This window comes from Podarcis gaigeae, assembly GCF_964106915.1.
Source record: "Podarcis gaigeae genome assembly, chromosome: 11".
NCBI classification, from domain to species: Eukaryota; Metazoa; Chordata; class Lepidosauria; order Squamata; family Lacertidae; genus Podarcis; species Podarcis gaigeae.
This window is the reverse complement of record NC_139687.1, coordinates 55,835,006-55,854,268: the sequence shown is the minus strand read 5'-3', so window position 1 is coordinate 55,854,268 and position 19,263 is coordinate 55,835,006. Positions and strand designations below refer to the sequence as shown.

The following is a 19,263-nucleotide window of genomic DNA, read 5'->3' as shown; positions in this document are numbered from 1 at the left end:
TCCAAGGAACTACCAAGCCTTTAAGACAGAGATGGAGTATGCACTGAACCTGCAACACGATGACTTTGCCGATGAGGAATTGAGAGTGGCTTTTGTGATTGGGCACCACGAGGGAGGGGCTAAAGATTGGGTGAGGCCCCTGATGGCAAATAAGAATGACGCCTTAAAAGACTTGAGGAAATTCTTTAGTGCGATGGACTTGATGTTTTCCAGCCAGATTGAACAGGGCGTGGTACGTAGACAGTTAATGGCGTGCAAACAGGGAAATCAATCCGTCCGAGAGTATTGGACACAGTTTACCATGATTATACATAAATTGGGGTGGGATCTGTCTTCGGACCCGATACAAATGCTGTTTGAAGAAGGCATAGCCCCAGCGGTGAAAGATGAACTTTCCCGCGCGCCCCGTCCGGAGTCCATGGATCAGCTGACCAAGGCAGCGCTTGCGATTGGTGGGCGCCAGGAGGCGAGAGCGCTGGAGAAGCGGGAAGGGAGAGGAGAGCGTTGGAATGATTTCCGCATTCCTGAGATGCCGGCGCAACCTTCCCCGCCAGTGGAACTGATGGAGATTGGAGGAGCAAGCGCGCACGGAACTTCAAATGTTAACGAAGGGCGGAAGAAGGAAGGGAAGAGCGCCAAGAAATGTTTCCTTTGCCAACAGCCAGGACATTTTGCCAGGGTCTGCCCGCAAAGGAAGGGATGGCAAGGAATGGTGGGGGCTGTTAGGAGTGAGGAGGAGGGGGTTAAGGAGCAAGTAAAAGCTAACGCCTGGCTGCCAACGACAGGGCACAGCAGTCAGGCCAAGGATCAGTGAACGTGCCCAAGCCTGAACCCCCAAGAGCTGCTCTCGTCGTAGAGGTGCTGCTAGAGCTACCCAACGGACATCCACTCACGATAAAAGCCCTCTTAGACTCAGGCAGCTCCTGCAATTTCATGAGTAAGGAGTTTGCGTCAGAGCACCAAATACAAACGCTGCCCTTAATTCCTTCCTTGCAGGTGACAACAATTGACGGGAGGGAGCTGCTGGGAGGGGAGGTGAACCAACAGACGGTCCCTATGACAATGAGAGTGGCAAGGCACACGGAAGTCATTGCATTTCATGTAGCCACACTAGCGGGACCTCCCATCATCTTGGGAATGAGCTGGCTGGCGCTACATGACCCACTAGTGGGATGGCACCAGCAGACAGTCTCTTTTGGGTCAGTGCATTGCCTAGAGCACTGCAAGGGAAGAGAAATGCAGGGGCTGGCTAGGGCCAGTCTTGCAGGGATGGCGGTGGGGGAAAAGGGAGAAATACCCCGACAATACGCCGACCTGAGTGACGTCTTCAGTGAGAAGGAAGCAGATAGACTGCCCCCGCATAGACCCTTTGACTGTCAAATTAACCTACTCCCGGGAGCCCAGCTACCAGTGGGCAAGCTGTACGCCATGTCCGACAGGGAGATGCAGGAGTTAAGGGAGTTCATAGACAAGAACCTGAAATGAGGTTTCATCAGGGAGTCAAGAGTGGTGGGGGGCAGCCCAGTGTTTTTTGTGGACAAAAAAGACACTAATAAACCCAGGCTGGTCGTGGACTTCCGGGCCGTCAATGCAGTGTCAGAACCTGTGGCCTTTCCCATGCCCAGGATTGACGACATTTTGACCAGGGTGAGGAAGGGAATTTTTTTTACCAAGCTGGACCTGAGGGGGGCGTATAACCTGATACGGATGAGGAAGGGGGATGAATGGAAAACTACCATGTTCACCCCCTTGGGGGCCTTTGAGTATCTCGTTATGCCCTTCGGACTACAGGGGGGCTCAGCCTGTTTCCAATCATTCATGAATCACGTGCTGGGACCTTTGCTCTATAAGAACTGTGTAGCCTTCTTAGACGATGTGTTAGTCTACTCAGAGGATGAAGAGCAGCATGTCCGAGATGTCCGAGAGGTCCTAAGCCGGCTGCAAGCAAACCAGCTGTGGGTCAAGCTGGAGAAGTGCCAGTTCCATACCAGAGAGGTGGAATTCCTGGGGTACCGTTTGTCAGACAAGGGATTGGCCATGGATCCTAGCAAGGTCCAAGCGGTACTGGAATGGAAGACACCCAGAACCAGGAAGGACGTGCAGAGATTCCTGGGGTTTGGAAACTTCTATCGGAAGTTCATCAAAAACTTTGCCCACTTAATGGCTCCCATCACTGATTGTCTCAGTAGTAAGAAGAAATTTGCATGGACGGAAGAGGTGCAGTGAGCGTTTGAAAAGCTAAAGAAAGCGTTCGCTTCTGAAGAACAGCTCTTGCACGTGGATCTGCAGAAACCGATGAGGGTGGAAACAGATGCATCAGATCGAGCGGTAGGGGCGGTTCTGCTCCAGCCAGGGAAGGATGCGTCGGACTGGAGACCGTGTGCCTTCTTCTCGCGGAAGTTGAATAAATCCGAAAGGAACTACACAGTGTACGACAGGGAACTGCTCGCCATTTATGAAGCATTTCGACGATGGCGGCACCTGCTAATAGGAGCGCAGCACAAGGTCCAGGTGTGCACGGACCACAAGAACCTGGAATATTGGCGAACGGCCAGAGTACTGAACCAGAGACAAGTGCGATGGGCGCAGGAATTTTCCAAATTCCATTTTGAGATTCGCTACGTACTGGGACCAGAGAACGTAAGGGCGGACGCTCTCTCTCGAAAACCAGAGTATATGGAGGGGGAGGGAGCGCCCGAAGAGAGACATGTCATCCCCGAGGACCCCTGGGTGTGTGGGGCAGCATTGGTGGGGCAACGAGAACTGGTAGAAGGGACAGAGAACGATGAATACGCCCAAGATAAGCTCAGAGGGCTCAGGAGAGCCGGGGAGATCACCGGGGGTTTGAAGAAAAGAACGGGGCGTTGTACTACAAGGGGGCCTTGTACATACCAGAAGGGGAATTGAGGGGTAGGGTACTCAAACAACTGCACGACAGCCCCACCGCGGGGTACTTTGGGCAACACAAAACAATGTGGTTAGTTACCAGGCAATTCTGGTGGCCCAAGGTGAGGGAAGATGTACGAGAGTATGTAAGGGGGTGCGACCGCTGCCAGCGAGCAAGGGGGGAGAGGGCGGCACCAGCTGGGTTGCTGGAACCATTACCCACACCTGAACGGCCATGGGAGGCAGTTTCCATAGATTTCATGATGGATTTACCAAGATCCAAGGGGAAAACTGCGGTAATGGTAGTGGTAGACCTGTTAACCAAGATGTGCCACTTTATAGCTTGCTCACATGCGGTAACGGCGGAAGAAACCGCCAGGTTGTTTGTAAAACACGTTTTTAGGTTGCATGAGTCCATTTTTGGCTAAATATGGGTGTCACCCCAGGGCCTTTCCAGAGGAAGGAGGGGAAGGATGGAGCGTACCGGCAGCGGAACATTTTGTGGAAGAAATGGAAGCAATACACCAACAGCTCAAAATGAATTTGGATAGGGCCAAGGCAGAATACAAGAAGCAGGCAGATAGGAGCAGAAGGGAAGGAGAGACTATAAGGGTGGGGGACCGGGTGTGGTTGTCAACACAAGGGTTACCGTTCAAGGGGGGTTGCAAAAAATTGCGGTCAAAACGACTGGGACCCTTCGAGGTTATACAGCAGGTCAATACGGTGGCCTTTAAACTCAGGCTGCCAGACAACATGAAACTGCATCCAGTATTCCATAGGTCATTACTATCACCATACTGGGAGGGGCGAGAATTTGGGGAATGTGAAGGTGAGGTTCCTGCGGCACCACAAGTAGAAGAGAGGGAGTGGAGCAGTCAGGTAGCAGAAATACTCGACTCTCGGTGGAAGGGGAAACAGGTGGAATACTTAGTGGCCTGGGAAGGGGAACCGGAGTCCGAAAATACCTGGTTACCGGCAGAAACGGTCAAGGATGAGGTCTTAGTAGGAACGTTTCATCGCCAGTTCCCAAGGAAGCCCCAGCCCTTGGCTAGGTTCTGGGAGGAACACTTCAGCACCACTGATGAGGAAGAGGAGTTCGAGGGGTTCCCAGAATCAGGACAGGAAGAGGAAGAAGAATCAGATGGGGAAGAGTATGGGGAAAGAAGGGATAGTAGTAGGTGGAGAGCGGTTTTCAAGTCATCCGAAGATGAGGAGGATTCTTTCAGGGGGTTCCCAGCCTCACCACCCAGAGAAGAGGGGGAAATGGGGGGTGAGGGGGGTCCTGGAGGGGAGGTGGATGTCAGGGAACTGCCAGAAGGAGAGTTTCCTTGTTGGCGTAAATTCCGGAAACGCCCACTGACGGATTCTGCCAGTGATTGAGGTAGTCATGCACCCATGGCTCCTCGAACTGGGAAAGTTTAGGAACTGATGGTAAAGCTTGGAGGACATAAACGCTTACGCACGAGCAGCCCCCTTTTCCCATCACAGCTCCCATCACCCCTAGCTAGCAAGGCCAGAGCTCAGGGATGATGGGAGTTGTAGTCCAACAACATCTGGGGACCCACAGGTTGAGAACCGCTGCTCTAATCCAGGCTTCCTTAAACTCGGCCCTCCAGATGTTTATGGCCTACAACTCCCATGATCCCTAGCTAGCAGGACCAGTGGTCAGGGATGATGGGAATTGTAGTCTCAAAACATCTGGAGGGCTGAGTTTGAGGAAGCCTGCCCTAATCTGTTGGAAGGAAGTGATATTACTGGGTACCTTCTTTTGATGTTGGACATTGTTTGAAGAAAGTGAGGCACTGGGAGAGGCAGCAAATGAATAATCTGCATGTAGCTAGTAGCATTAGCCAGTCAGGCAAGCCACGCAGGCTAGCAGGTTAGCTACCTATAAATCAGATGACTTTGGGCTGAGTTCTGAGAAGCTGGTGGACGGACTGATGGCCGTGGGGCTGTGCAACCTGAGACTACTTGGGGGAGTAACTTTGCCACTTCTTGAGGGTTTCCAAGTGGCAGCTTGAAGTGCTTGCTTGGTAATGTGTATATTGCTTTCCGTTTAAAATAAAATCTTAAAACTTCTCACTCACTTGGGTTTTGTATTGCCTTCAAATCTCTTTTTTTTAAAAACCACCTTGCATTCGGCAAGACACGAGGCAGGTAGGAGGCTGTTTGAGGGCAGAATGAGCTTGGTGGGGCAGTGTCCTATTCATAGCTGTCAATCATCCCTTATTTGGTGGGACAGTCCCTTATCCCAGCACCATGTCCCGCTGCTGTCCCTTATTGATGATGTCCCTTAAAAAAAGCTACTGAAGGTAATGGGGCCCTTTCTATGTCCAGCTGTCCTCTGTCAACAACAAATTGTTGCTGTTTTTTTGTGTTGAATATATGCTAGATGGTAATTTATGGACCTAATAGGCATCTAAAACAATTTGCACGCAACAAAATATGTATTTCATCAAAGTATTGTTGATCCCTTATTTTGGCTGTTGATCCCTTATTTTCGAGGCTGCTGGTCCCTTATTTTCAAAGCTGTAAGTTGACAGCAATGGTCCTATTTGCCCCTAAAGTAACACCCTCCTCTGGTACTAATCGATGCTCTTGAGCGTTATTCACATACACTCAAACATACAGAGATAAAGTAAGAAAAATTAATAACAGAAATGTTTTTCTTACTGAATACAGGGAAAGAGGCAGTTCCTTTCAGGACCTGGAATTCCTGTTCTAGCCTCCGCCGCAAGTCTATCTGCTCAAACAAGACCTTTTGAAGTTCTTCTAGACCAAGAGGAAAGGAGATATTTTTCTACTAATCAGCTGAAATAAATCTTGAGAGTCTGCTTATCCACACAATCCATTATTACAAAGACTTGTCTATGTTGGTGGTGGCAATTTAAGGGTGTCCATGGTGGAAAGTCTTGCTTAGGCCCAGGATAGATTTTGTGCAGAAATCCATGAATATAAATCAATGCAATATATTATTTTAAAGTATTATAGTACAGTGTCATGTATTGATTGATACATATGCATTAATCTCAATTATAGCCACACAAAAGGTCCATATATTATTCATATGTTACTTGTCAAGCTTAAAATATGGCGGAGAATAAAAAAAGACAAGAAAAGAAAAATCCCCTCAATTGTCTTTGTATTGCTGCTAAAACAAAGGGCCACTTGGCAACGATAGATCGGGAGCTATTTATCTATATATAATTTCTCTCTCTTTTACCTTTTCCCATGTTTTCGACATCCTTTTTCAGAGAATGAGGTGAATTGGTTTCCTGTATGGGTTCGCCTTAATGAAGAGAGGAATATAAAGTTATTGATTTACACGTGTGCTGCTTCTTATCAGACACAGAGGTTCATTTTGAATCCTCATCAGATGGTTGTGGGGGTGGGGAGAGATATTACAAAAAAGGGTTTTATGGCACCAGCAAATGCCTAGACCCTCCAGCCTTTGTTCACTCGAATTTAGCCAGAGATCTGGCTTGTGAAAGACGTATGTATATTAAATCTCAAAGTGAAGAAATGCCACTTTTTTAAAAAAAAAGTATCTGTTCAGCCTCCTTTTTCTGAAGGTGTGCAGAAAAGAATATCAGAGCTTGAAGTTGATGAAGCCTCGCATCCCAATTTTAAATGCAGTTTTATATTTAACTAACTAATATATTTACAAAGCACACTTTCACAGGAAATACAGCAAGGAAGCATACAATGGAAAAGAACACAGAGTAATAACATTGGTTAAAAACTCTCATCTCTTGCCAATAAACGCTGGTTGGTACAGACATTTCAAATTCCAAAGGCCTGTCTGAGTGCTACTGTTTTTTTTAAAAGACCTCTAAAAGAAACAGGGATAACTCCCACCCAACTGTGATTGGCAAGGAGTTCCACAGGACAGGGTCTGTTGCACTAAAGACTTCATCCCTGGTAAAGGCCAATTCAGAGGCACCAAGAGAGAATAGGGACTACATCAGGGACTTATAAGAAGCAGATGACAGCTGAGTACTGTCTGAACCAGGGATAGCCCATGTGATACCTGTTGACTACTGTTGGACTCCAATACCCATCAGCCCCAGCTAGCATCCCAGTCAGTGGTCAGGGATGCTGGGAATTGTAGTCCAACAACATCTGGGAAGCAGAACATGGACCACGTCTGTCAATACAAGGCAGCTCTATAAACCGCACACACTATTCATGCTCAAAATTGTTGGTGTACAGTAATTGTCAAACAAATGTATAAACCCCACCTTACAGGATGGTGTATGTACAGATAGTGGTATATCTAATATATTTAGTACACAGTAGTTTATCTAATATGTTTAGTACATACCCCATATACTATTAGTAGCAAAGATGCTAATTTCAGCAGGCATTCTGATATTACAGCGTTAATAAATTGTTATCTTTATTATATTGTTGAGTCACTTGTACACCATATAGAGACAATCGTGATAGATGAATTGTCTAAATAAATAAATAAAATCACAACAAAAGACCAACAGCAGGCATCCCCAAAATCTACCTCCAGACGTTTTAGGACTACAACTCCCATCATCCCTAGCTAACAGGACCAGTGGTCAGGAATGATGGGAATTGTAGGCCCAAAACATCTGGAGGGCCAAGTTTGGGGATGCCTGACCTACAGTATAGATCAGCGATGAGCAACCACCAGCTTAATTCAGGCTTAATTCAGTCCAGTAGATGTCTTAAACTGCACAATGCCATTTCCCCAAAGCAATGCCCACCTGTTGTACACTTGATTTCATATATACCATGAGCTTTTGAGCAGATAAAGATGCAGATCCCTTCTAAAAGTAGGGTTTACGCCTGTAGACACCAGAGCCTTGGTCCACGTGGGCACCAATTCAAACTGTGTTGACAGTGAAACAGGGGTTTGCAGACACCACCAATCAGCTGGTGAATGGTACCAGCAAAGCCCTGAGCCCTTACCTGCATGATTTGATTTCAATCCATGCAGGTAAAGGGGAATCGTTCACCTGATGTCACAACAAGGTCAGGTGATTGCCAGGTATGTAACTCCACCCATCCGTCAAAATGCCCTGCAAGGTTTTTGGGGGCAGCTAGATTCTGCTTGCTAACAAGATATTCACTTGATAAAATGGAAGGTGCAAAACATTTCATCAAAAGCAGGAAGAGCCGCAGGCCACAGTTAAACATGAAGTAAACTCATTGAAACATGCCGACTTAAATTAGCTGTGTATTAAGTAACTCTGTACGAGATTAAAGGCAGTGGGAAGAAATCAGAGCGCTCTATGTACGCTGAGAATTCCTGAGTTCAAATCCTTGCTTAGCCATGAAGCTAGACAACAACTCTCAACCTAGCCATATAAATAATAACATCATCATCATCATCATCAACATCATTATTATTATTAGGCTGCTGGGTGGATAAAACAGGAAGATTCTATACACACCTTTCTGAGCTCTTTAGAGAAAGGACAATATATAAATAAGCCAATGTCATCTGAGAATATTAGATGATGAGACATTATTAAAACATGAACTTTAGATTTGTTGATTTTTCTATATATTTACAGGGAATGGTTTATTCCTAGTTTCCACTGATCAATGTACACTTAAATCTGCCCTTTGCTGAAATCCTATTATTGCGTATGATGCATATTCAATAGTGACATTTGTGATCTCTTCTCGATATTTATTGTAGTAATGCAATTGTAAAACCAGATGTATCCAACATGGTGCCAGCATTTCCATTATGCTCAGAAACATGGTTGCTAAACTTCATTCCAGGATGTTGTGTGAGGAACACAAGGTCACTGTCCGGTGGAATTTTTAAAAATTCAAAATACAAATACAAATAAAAGCTCAATACTGCAGGAGAAGAAGGGACGCTTATAAGAAGCAGTGGGATTTAGCTGGCCCTTGTATATTATTTTTTGGCTGAGAGGTGAAGGAAATTACTGGCAACCCCACCCCATCCCTTGACTTATGTCCATGATCAAATAACTCCATTTACAGGGGGCCTGGAACTCCAGGTTCTAAAACAGACATCCCCAAACTCGTCCCTCCAGATGTTTTGGGCCTACAATTCCCATCATCCCTGACCACTGGTCCTGTTAGCTACCCATGGACCTCTATGGAGGTCTATGGACCTCTACCCATGGACCTCTATGGAGGTCTACGGACCTCTACCCATGGACCTCTATGGAGCTGCTGAGTGGCCATGCTTAGGACTGCTTTATTGCATTGTACTTTGTGTCAGGGCTTGTTTCAGAAAGCTGGAGGCCATGGAAGTGTATGGACTTGCCTTCAAACAAGAACCAGAGCATCAGTCTATTGGGCCTAGTGCTGTTCACATTGCTGGAGACTCCTTCCAGGAGATTGAGCTTACGAACCGGACCTCTGCTCATATCATTATGGAGAAGTGATGCGTGATTTGGTGCTTCTATTGCTCTCCACAAGTTTCTAGCCTTGCAATGGAAGTTATCATGTTGATGTAGAGGGCAGGGTTGCTTTCCGAGGGGAGAGGGAGTGATTTAATAAACCTTGCAATAGGGGGACGTTTTACAGGTTGTCATGTTGCTTGCAAATAGAGACCATCTTGTCCATGGCAAAAAGGGCCTTGCAGACCTCAGATGTGCTGAATAGCTATTTTGAGCTGGTACAGGGCCTCTATAGACATAAGCAGCATTGGGGGGTGGGGTCCATGTACAAGAAAGTTCTTCGCCACCCCCACTCATGCGCAATGTCTGGATTACAAGTATAGATTGCAAAATAAAAACTTTTCCTTCTTTGGGAAGATCACAAACCCAGCGAAAACATAGCTTACTACTTCATCCCATCGTTCACCCCCCTAACCACCCCTCTCCATATCAACAAATATTTATCTATTTACAAAAAAACAAATATACCGTACTTTTCCATGTATAAGACAAGCTTTTTTTCTTAAAATATCATGTGAAAAATTGTGAGTCGTCTTAAACATGAGTAGTGCCTTGGGGGGTGGGACTTGGGTTTGGTTGCTGGCGTGAGCCGGAGATTGTCAGTGGCGATTGGCTGTTTTAATGGTGGCTGTGGCAAGCTTTGTTGTTGATTGGCTGTTGCTGGGGCAGTTGGGCGGGTGCATGGTGTCTTCTGCCAGAGAGGGGACCATCAATTGGAGGCTTTAAAAAGGGGGCATCTTATACATGGAAGCGTGTTATACATGGAAAAATACGGTATTAAAATAGCTCAGCTGGTAGAGTATGAGACTCTTAATCACAGGGTCCTGGGTTCAAGCCCCATGTTGGGCAAAAGATTCCTACATTGCAGGGAGTTGCATTAGATGACCCTTGTGACTCTACAATTCTACAATTCTAAATATGGATTAGAAGGTATCTGCCACAGGATTGCCAGGATCTAACCCAGGCCAAGGCCAAGATCACCCTGACAAAGAGGACACCTGACTTTGCCCTGAGGTTGTGGACTCAAACTTCTCTGGCAGGGAACCAGAATCTACAGTGCAGCTGCCTTGCTCAACCATCTGAGCTCAATGTTTGCCCCTAAAAGCACTTATAGGGAGCTGTCCTTGGTCCTGCAAAACGTCAGTACTCTCATGTGTCCTTAACCCAGAATATATGTTGCTTGATCCTTGCAGGCTGGTGCTGGACAGCATATAAATCCCTGTATGTAAAAAACAACAACCCTAGGATGTCAAGAATAAGGGTAAGTTAAAGCAGGAACCCCCAAACTCGGCCCTCCAGATGTTTTGGGACTACAACTCCCATCATCCGTAGCTAACAGGACCAGTGGTCAGGGAAGATGGGAACTGTAGTCCCAAAACATCTAGAGGGCTGAGTTTGGGGGTGCCTGAGTTAAAGCATTTCTCCCTGGCACACTAGTTGTTTGTGTGCAGGGAAATTCCTTATTCTTCTTATTAGGAGCTTTCCGACAGATTGGCCATTGCATTGAAAGCTAGGCCTCTTGCTGCAGTCTTCTTTCCACTTAACCAGGACTGGGACTAAACCACACTCGAAGAAACCTACTTTCTGAGTAAGCATGTCTTGAATTGTAGTATTAATGAGTCAGGAATATAAATTGCGATGGTCTGGGGGAAACTCAGCCAGATGGGTGGGGTATAAATAATAAATTCTTATTACTAATTATAATTGTCTGCTTTTCTAACCAGGCACTATTGCACCTTTTATAGTTCCTTAGGGTGCAGCTACTAAAGAAGAAGAGAAGAAGAAGAGTTTGGATTTGATACCCCGCCTTTCACTCCCCTTCAGGAGTCTCAAAGCGGTTAACCTTCTCCTTTCCCTTCCTCCCCCACAACAAACACTCTGTGAGGTGAGTGGGGCTGAGAGACTTCAGAGAAGTGTGACAAGCCCAAGGTCACCCAGCAGCTGCATGTGGAGGAGCGGAGACGCAAACCTGGTTCCCCAGATTACGAGACTACCGCTCTTAACCACTACACCACACTGGCTCTCTAGGTGCAGAAATATCTGGCATCACTTTTAATCTGACCGCCCTATGCTGTTCCTGTGAAATTACATGTGTTCTCTAATAACTGGGTAAGGAATAACATACGAAGCTTCAGTCGCCCCTGTGCATGACAAGGCCTGCCACAACCTGGTAAAACCTTCTCCGTCTACCTCGACTTGGCAGCTTCACTTTATGTCTCCTGCTGCGTATCCCAACAGCAGTTTGACACACAGCAAGGAAGGATAACCATCTGTGAAAAGCAACAGCTTGCTAGTTTATGCAGCCAAAACTGCTGTTAAGGGCATAAGAGCAGGTATTTTCCCCTCCCCCTTCTGGTCACTTGGCAACCTTTTTGCTTCCTGGTGTTAGGAATGAAACTTAGAGTAGCAGGATCAGCAGTGGTCTTTATCTGATGCTCTAGGTCTCTCTTTTTCCTCCCCACTCACAATTAATCAAGGACACCTGCTCATTCTCAGCACACAAAAAGGTAAAGGGACCCCTGACCATTAGGTCCAGTCATGGCTGACTCTGGGGTTGCGGCGCTCATCTCGCTTTATTGGCCAAGGGAGCCGGCGTATAGCTTCCGGGTCATGTGGCCAGCATGACTAAGCCACTTCTGGCGAACCAGAGCAGCGCACAGAAATGCCGTTTACCTTCCCGTCGGAGTGGTACCTATTTATCTACTTGCACTTCATGCTTTTGAACTGTTAGGTTGGCAGGAGCAGGGACCGAGCAACGGGAGCTCACCCCGTCGCGGGGATTTGAACCGCTGACCTTCTGATCGGCAAGTCCTAGGCTCTGTGGTTTAACCCACAGCACCACCCGCGTCCTTTCTCAGTACATACTTCTGCAGAATTGGTGGAATCGATCATAGTGCTAAGGCAACCCTTCCATCTGTGCGAGGATTTCCGACTGCACAGCAAGAACGTTCTCCCTCTCTTTCCTCGCACAGCCCCGAGATCTATTCTGGGGGGTTCCCCTGATGTTCTGGAGCACACACAGGAGGGAGAGAGGGGCAAAGCCCTATTGTGCAAGCAGAAAACCTTGCACTGATGGGACGCATTAGTAGAATGCTTCCCTAATGCATCCCATTAGTAGAATGGCATAATCCATGCTAGCACATAAGTCAAGGAAGCCTGCAGGCAAAAGAGGCCCGCTGGATACACAGTGAATTAAGCCTGCTAGATTTGAGGCAGATCTACCTTGGTGGTTTTTGCAGGGAACCTTTAAAGATCACTGTTTCAAAAACAAACAAGCAAATGAAACCTCTGTTTTATTTTTTGCCAGAATAGGGGGCAAATTGAAGGCATCGTTGCCCTTTTGGGGGATGGAATGTGCCATTCTATCTATCTATCTATCTATCTATCTATCTATCTATCTATCTATCTATCTATCTATCATCTATCATCTATCTCTATCTATCTATCTATCTATCTATCTATCTATCTATCTATCTATCATCTATCTATCTATCTATCATCTATCTATCATCTATCTATCTATCTATCTATCTATCTATCTTTCTACAGTATCTATCTATCTATCATCTATCTATGATAGGTGCAATGACAGACGTTACCATTTTGGGTGGAAAAACAGAAAACACATCCCCTTTCCTATTGGCAATCAATTTGACAACTAGGGACATGAGGGAACGGACAAATAGTCCCAGAGGCTAATGTGGGAGGTGATTCCGCCATTATTATTATTATTATTATTATTATTATTATTATTATTATTATTATTTTAATTGAAAAGTCTCCATTTTTACTCATGCCACTTCTGTTCTTCGAAAGACAACAGAACTCTCCCCTCCTGCAGTTTCCAGGAACAGGTCAGAAGCACACAGCACTCAACGGTGGAGGCACAACATTATCTTTCATAGCTAATACCTCCATGAGTTTGCTCAGTCCTCTTTTACGGCCACCCAAGTTGGTGGACATTCCTGCCTCCTGTGGGAGCAGATCCCACACTTTAGCTATGCCCTGTGTAAGTAAGTATTTTCTTTTGTCTGTCATGGATTGCTAGATGCATGACTGGTAGATAGTCACAAACATGGGGTTTTGTGATGCCATATCCTCTAAACTTGTGTGATGGGAACAATAGAAACTTAATCTTCCTGTCACTGCACACTCTTCTTCTTCTTCTCACCTGCAATGGAGTAGGTTGTCTGTGAGCTCTCCTCCAGGGAGCACACTCCCTTTTGAAATGGAATATGGACTTTTGTAACATTTAAAGATTATTGCCTGCCTGATTTTCATCACTGTAACTGTTGAATCCTGGCAAGACTTTTAATGTGAGTAAACCTTGTATATTCTTGTTTACTTAAGCAGCCTGAGAGTGGTTTATTTGTTAAGAGGGAAACATTAAAAGGGAGAATATAATCAAAGCCTGCCTAAGCATCCTTGGATATCATGAAGGTTATGTAACCTTGTCCCAGATAGCTTCTAGAGATAAGCTGCGCACGGATGGTGATATTACTCTGCTGAAATAATTATTTGCATTCTCACACAAGTGAGAATACAAGGAAGGATCATTCATATATAAAATATCCTCTCCTACTCATCTAGATCCATCCAACAGTCATAGGGGAGGTGGGCCAGGATGTGACAAATAATGAATGAATCTCCCTGAAATCACCAAGTCCATGGTGGCAGCCAGCGTGTTGCCCTGTGGATGTTGTTGGTCCAACTCCCATATCAGTGACTATTGGCCAGGCTGGCTGGGGCTAATGGGAGCTGAAGTCCAACAGCAGTTGGATAGCACCATGTTGGCTACCCTGACCTAAAAACGTAAGTCCTGCTGATCAGATATGGGGTCTACTTAGCTTCAGTGGCCAGCAAGCTGCTTCTGGAAGGCCCATGATCGGCCCATGGAAGGCATCAGACCCCCTCCCATTGCATGTCCCCAATATTTGGTATTATAAGATATACTGCCATTGATTCCAGAGGGTTCACCTAGCCGTTGCGGGCTAAGAATCGTTGATGGAGTTTAACTATGGCTCTTGAAAGCTTGTGTTTTATTAGGGTTTCAAGGTAGTACAAGATTCTTTGTTGTTTTCGCGGCAACAGACTCAACACAGATGCTTCTCTAGAAAACACTCTTTGTAGTACTTTGGAGCCAGAAAGCAGATAAATGGGAGAGAGGTATTCATTTGCATGAATACATACAGGAGCTCTCTCTCTTTCACACACACACACACACACACACACACACACACACACAATGCAGGGATGTGGGACTACTTTTCTGTACCTACACATCTCAGTTTATCTAAATTTTCTCCAGCGCAGGAAGCCAAGAATTGCACAAAGCTTTCTTAATAACTTACTCCGGAATGTATTCCTGCTGGTATTGGGCTCCCTGGTGGGCCATTTCATAATACCCTGGAAATAATCAAGCTAGATTATCCCTTGCCCCACTCTTAATATCAATTTCCCTTTTTATCATCTCTTATTCACTTTATTTAAAAGGCTATTGTTTTCCCTCCCTTGTCATAGCACCCGTTTCAGAGTGGGCCTTTAAATCATGTGAAATCCATTGAAGGAAAGTAGGGTTTGCTTTTTTGCAGTGAAACAAGCATATAACCATGTTGGATCACTTAGGGATCATATATATATATATATATATATATATATAGTCAGAACTGTGCTGGCTGCTATTATATAAGGTTTCTGGAAGATCCCATTTTCTCCATCAGTTCCCACTACACTTGCATATCTCTCTCTCTCTCTCTCTCTCTCTCTCTCTCTCTCTCTCTCTCTCTCTCTCTCCAAGTCTTGGTCTCTCTGTCTCATTTGACAGGCAAATTTGCAGACATAGCCTCGGGATAACAACCTCGTTTGACAGTCAATTAACCGTGAATAGTCAAAGCCAAGACAGTTTGCATTACATAAATGGAAAATTAGATTCCCTTTTCTCTCTCTCTCTCTCCCTCTCCCAAGAAACAAAAACCCCTTTTCTTTATAACCCTCCCTCGCAATAGACAACTTAGTATCAAAACTTCTAATCACGTCTTTCCCTCCCCCCTCCGCCCCCCCCAAACCCCTTGGAGACATTTAGCAATCAGTAAAAGGTGGTTCCATTTAATTTGTATAATGTAATTTTTGTCAATGTATTATACATTTTGTGTAGAGATCATTATCACGGAGATAATATAAATGTTGCCATGGATCTCATAAAACACCTTTAATGTCTCTCTGACAGATATTAAAAGCAATAAGCTGTGATCCTTTTTAATGGAAGGTTTCAAAGAGAACATTTCAATTATTGTCATTTTATGTTTTCTCTTCCCTACCAGCCGGCTCCATTGTGTAACCTGCTCCATTCCCGAAATTTCCTGCTGAAATATGCCCAGCAATTAATAACCTTATTGCTATTAACACCTCTTTGCATTTTTCCCTTAGTTATTATATCTAACTGGGACCGTTGTTTATTTTTACCCTTCTACAAAATATTCAGTCATTTGATTAGGAATTCGAAGGCTACACAGTCTTACGCACGCAGACTTGGGAGGAAAGCCTTACAGCGGGGCTTACTTCCGAGTAATCACGGGGCCGGGCCGGTTACAGACCTGTGCATTGATTCCCCTGCACTGAGAGCCTACCTGCAATATTTCTCCAGAAATCCCCTCCTGGATGTTCGGCGTCTGTGATGAAAAAATTGTGTTCCTTGCTCTTCTCTAAAAGTAAAAAACCAAACAAACCCGAATTAATTATTATTATTTGCAATATTGCAAAGCTCTTTGGAAGGAACACCGCCACCCCACAAACCTGAGAGGGGAGTAGATACAAGCCAGCATGCAATGACATATAGAAAGAAAAACGCATTGGGAACCTGCTAGCATTTGTTAGGAATACTAACGACCAGTGTTTCTTAGTCGTTGCTGGTAATTGCCGTGTTAACTTGGCTGATTAAATGTTCGAGAAGATCGATATCTAGTTCGGTGTGATCTGACACGCACACGCACACACGTGTAGTGTCTGAGAAAGGATCTGAGGTTCAGCAGCCACATTCCTAAGGACAGATCCGGATCTGGAACCTCCAACTGCGCATTTGCCCGTTTCCACGGCGCTCCCGGGTCTGCCCCGGCGTGAGAAACTAGCCAACGGTTCCGTGTCTTGCCTGAGAAGCTGTTGTCTTCCTTCGCCGACGCGGCAACCTGGTTCCCTTCCTTGCCTTTCTGGATCTAGCAGAGAAACAAACAGACAAACAGACATGAATTAAAAGCCAAACCTAATGCAATCGATGAGCAATTAACAGGAAAGAGAAAGCAAACGGTTTGCAGCGAGCAAGGAAAATAGAGCAGGAGAAACAAACGTGGGGGGTCGGGGGGGGGGGACAAACATGACGACCGGCGATGCTTGTCGGGTCCCTGAGATATTTTTTATTTGAGGCGGGGGGGGGGGCAGCAGAAGAATAACATCCAAAAACAAGTCTTATATAAAGGGGGAGGGTCACATTTAAGTATGGTTGCTGGGGGGGGGGGCATTAAAGACCCTATGGATTTCAGCGAGGAATCCTTGGACTCAATTGAGGCTTACTTTCGAGTAAGCAGTGTGCATAAGTTGTAGTTACAGATAGGTAGCCGTGTTGGTCTGCCATAGTCAAAACAAAAAAAAATCCTTCCAGTAGCACCTTAAAGACCAACTAAGTCAGTTCTTGGTATGAGCTTTCGTGTGAATGCACACTTCTTCAGATACACAGATGGACTTCCATTTCATGCGGCTCAATGTGGTGCCTTCCATAGTTCCAGTTACAGATAGGTAGCCGTGTTGGTCTGCCATAGTCAAAAAAAAAAAAAAAATACACAGTGTGTATCTGAAGAAGTGTGCATGCACACGACAGCTCATACCAAGAACTGACTTAGTTGGTCTTTAAGGTGCTACTGGAAGGAAATTTTTTTGTTTTGCATAAGTTGTGGTTGCGCGGATCCTAGCCGGGGGCGCGTCCCCAGCGCGCTCTAACAGTGTAGAGCCTCGTCTACTTCAACGCAGGGAAAACTCCCCCGTGTTGTGGGTGAAACAGGTCAGGGCTGGGTGTGGGGAGGGGAGGGGAGGCTTACGTCCACAGCTGGAGAGTGAGCCCTGTTTACTCGGAAGTAAATCCCGCACATGTCCATCATGGACCTCAACCGCCCTAAACGGCCTTGGTCCTGTATACCTGAAGGAGAGTCTCCATCCGCATCGTTCAGCCCGGACACTGAGATCCAGCGCCGAGGGCCTTCTGGCGGTTCCCTCATTGCGAAAAGCCAAGTTACAGGGAACCAGGCAGAGGGCCTTCTCGGTAGTGGCACCCGCCCTGTGGAACGCCCTCCCACCAGAAGTCAAAGAGATATACAACTACCCAACTTTTAGAAGACATCTTCAGGGAAGCTTTTAATGTGTGACATCTTAGTGTATTTTTTGTCTTTGTGGAAGCTGCCCAGAGTGGCTGGGGAGACCCAGCCAGATGGGCCGGGTACAAATAAATTATTATTATTATTATTATTATTATTATTATTATTATTATTATTATTATCCGCCCCCTTCCCCGTTGAAGGCAACGACCACCAGTTTAAGTCCAGTTTAAGGAATCCAAACCGGGCCACTGTCGCTCAGTGCGGAGTCTACCTGAGCGGGAGGGAGCGAACCAAGTGAGGAGACGTTGTCTCAGTCAGTGATGGGTTTCCGGGGAAGGTTTATAGAATCATACAATTGTAGAGTTGGAAGGGACCGCAAAGGTCATTTAGTCCAACCCCCTGCAATGCAGGAATCTTTTGCCCAATGTGGGGCTCAAACCTATGGATTTCAGTCTGAGATCAAGAGTTTTATGCTCTACCACCTCAGCTACCGCAGGATTTATCTTCTGTTGGCCACAGAAAGCTGGGTTTCGCGGCCTCCAGTGGAACTGATCCAGGATTTTTTCCTTGTGGGTGTGTACCCAAGTCTGTGTTCCTCAAGGCGCTTCCTCGGAAGAAGTGCCGTTGGAATCAGTGGGTCTTGATCTCAGGGAAATGGGTGCATGGAACCAGACTGATCCCAGAGAGGTGATCCGTCCTCCTTAACAGGAGAGCAAGCTAAGGATTGCCTTCAACTCTGTGTATCAACCTTTTAAAGCACATTCGCTGCAACTTCTTTCCCTCAAAGGATTCTGGGCGCTGTAGTTGACGCCTCACAGAGGGACAACGCCCAGCAACGCTTAACGAACTACAGTGCCCAGAATCCTTTGAGGGAAAGAAGGGGCAGCGAATTTGCTTTAAAGGTACAGTGTGTATGCCGACCAAAAAAGAGTAAGTGCTTATGGAGACCTGATTATGACAAACCCTCGGTATCTATCGGGACCCACTAAAAAGTGGCGAGGCCCCCTCTAAACCAATTTATAGCGCAATCCTATATAATCTACTCAGAGGTAAGCCCCGCTGAGTTCCATGGGATTTCTTCCCAGATATGTGTGTAGTAGAGGATCGTGGCCTTAATTTCCACGGGTCACTATTCAGGGCCGTGTACACGTTAGGACTTTCCTTAGCTATTGATAGGCAGACGCGTTTTCCCCCCAAACTTGGAAGTTGCCTACAGTACCCAGTACAACTACGACTCATTTATAAACTTGTCCTTTCCTGATTCCGCGGAAAATTCCCATCTTAACTCAATGCCCATCCGGACATCTTCTGGCAGCGAGTTCCAGAGATTAATTAGTCAGTTTGATCGTTGACACATGGATTCAGGCCGTTTGATCTCGCTCAAGTACGGACTGGGAGAGGCTCTTCCAGGATTTCGGGCCGAGGTCTCTCCCAGCTCTGGCAGGAGATGCCGGGATCGAACCAGGGACCTCCGGTCTGCAAAGCACGCCGGACGTTCTTTCTCCAGAACTCTAGCATTATGAGAGAGAGAGAGCAAAGCTTCTCTCTCGGTGCTTCCTCCGCACCCTTGGGTCTTATTTTCTGAACCAAAAAGCTCC

At 46.0% G+C, this 19,263-nt stretch overlaps 1 protein-coding gene across 1 annotated transcript in view; it reads right to left on the bottom strand.

Annotated features, from left to right (window-relative positions):
- Window positions 1–19,263, bottom strand: part of SKOR2 (SKI family transcriptional corepressor 2) — a gene marked incomplete at its 5' end in the record, with an annotated part of 34,666 nt that overhangs the window by 11,693 nt on the left and 3,710 nt on the right. The window contains 4 exons of the mRNA XM_083703788.1: window positions 5,560–5,658; window positions 6,110–6,175; window positions 15,932–16,006; window positions 16,450–16,513. Of these exons, the coding sequence (XP_083559914.1) occupies window positions 5,560–5,658; window positions 6,110–6,175; window positions 15,932–16,006; window positions 16,450–16,513 (304 nt within the window). The remainder of the gene's footprint in view (window positions 1–5,559; window positions 5,659–6,109; window positions 6,176–15,931; window positions 16,007–16,449; window positions 16,514–19,263) is intronic.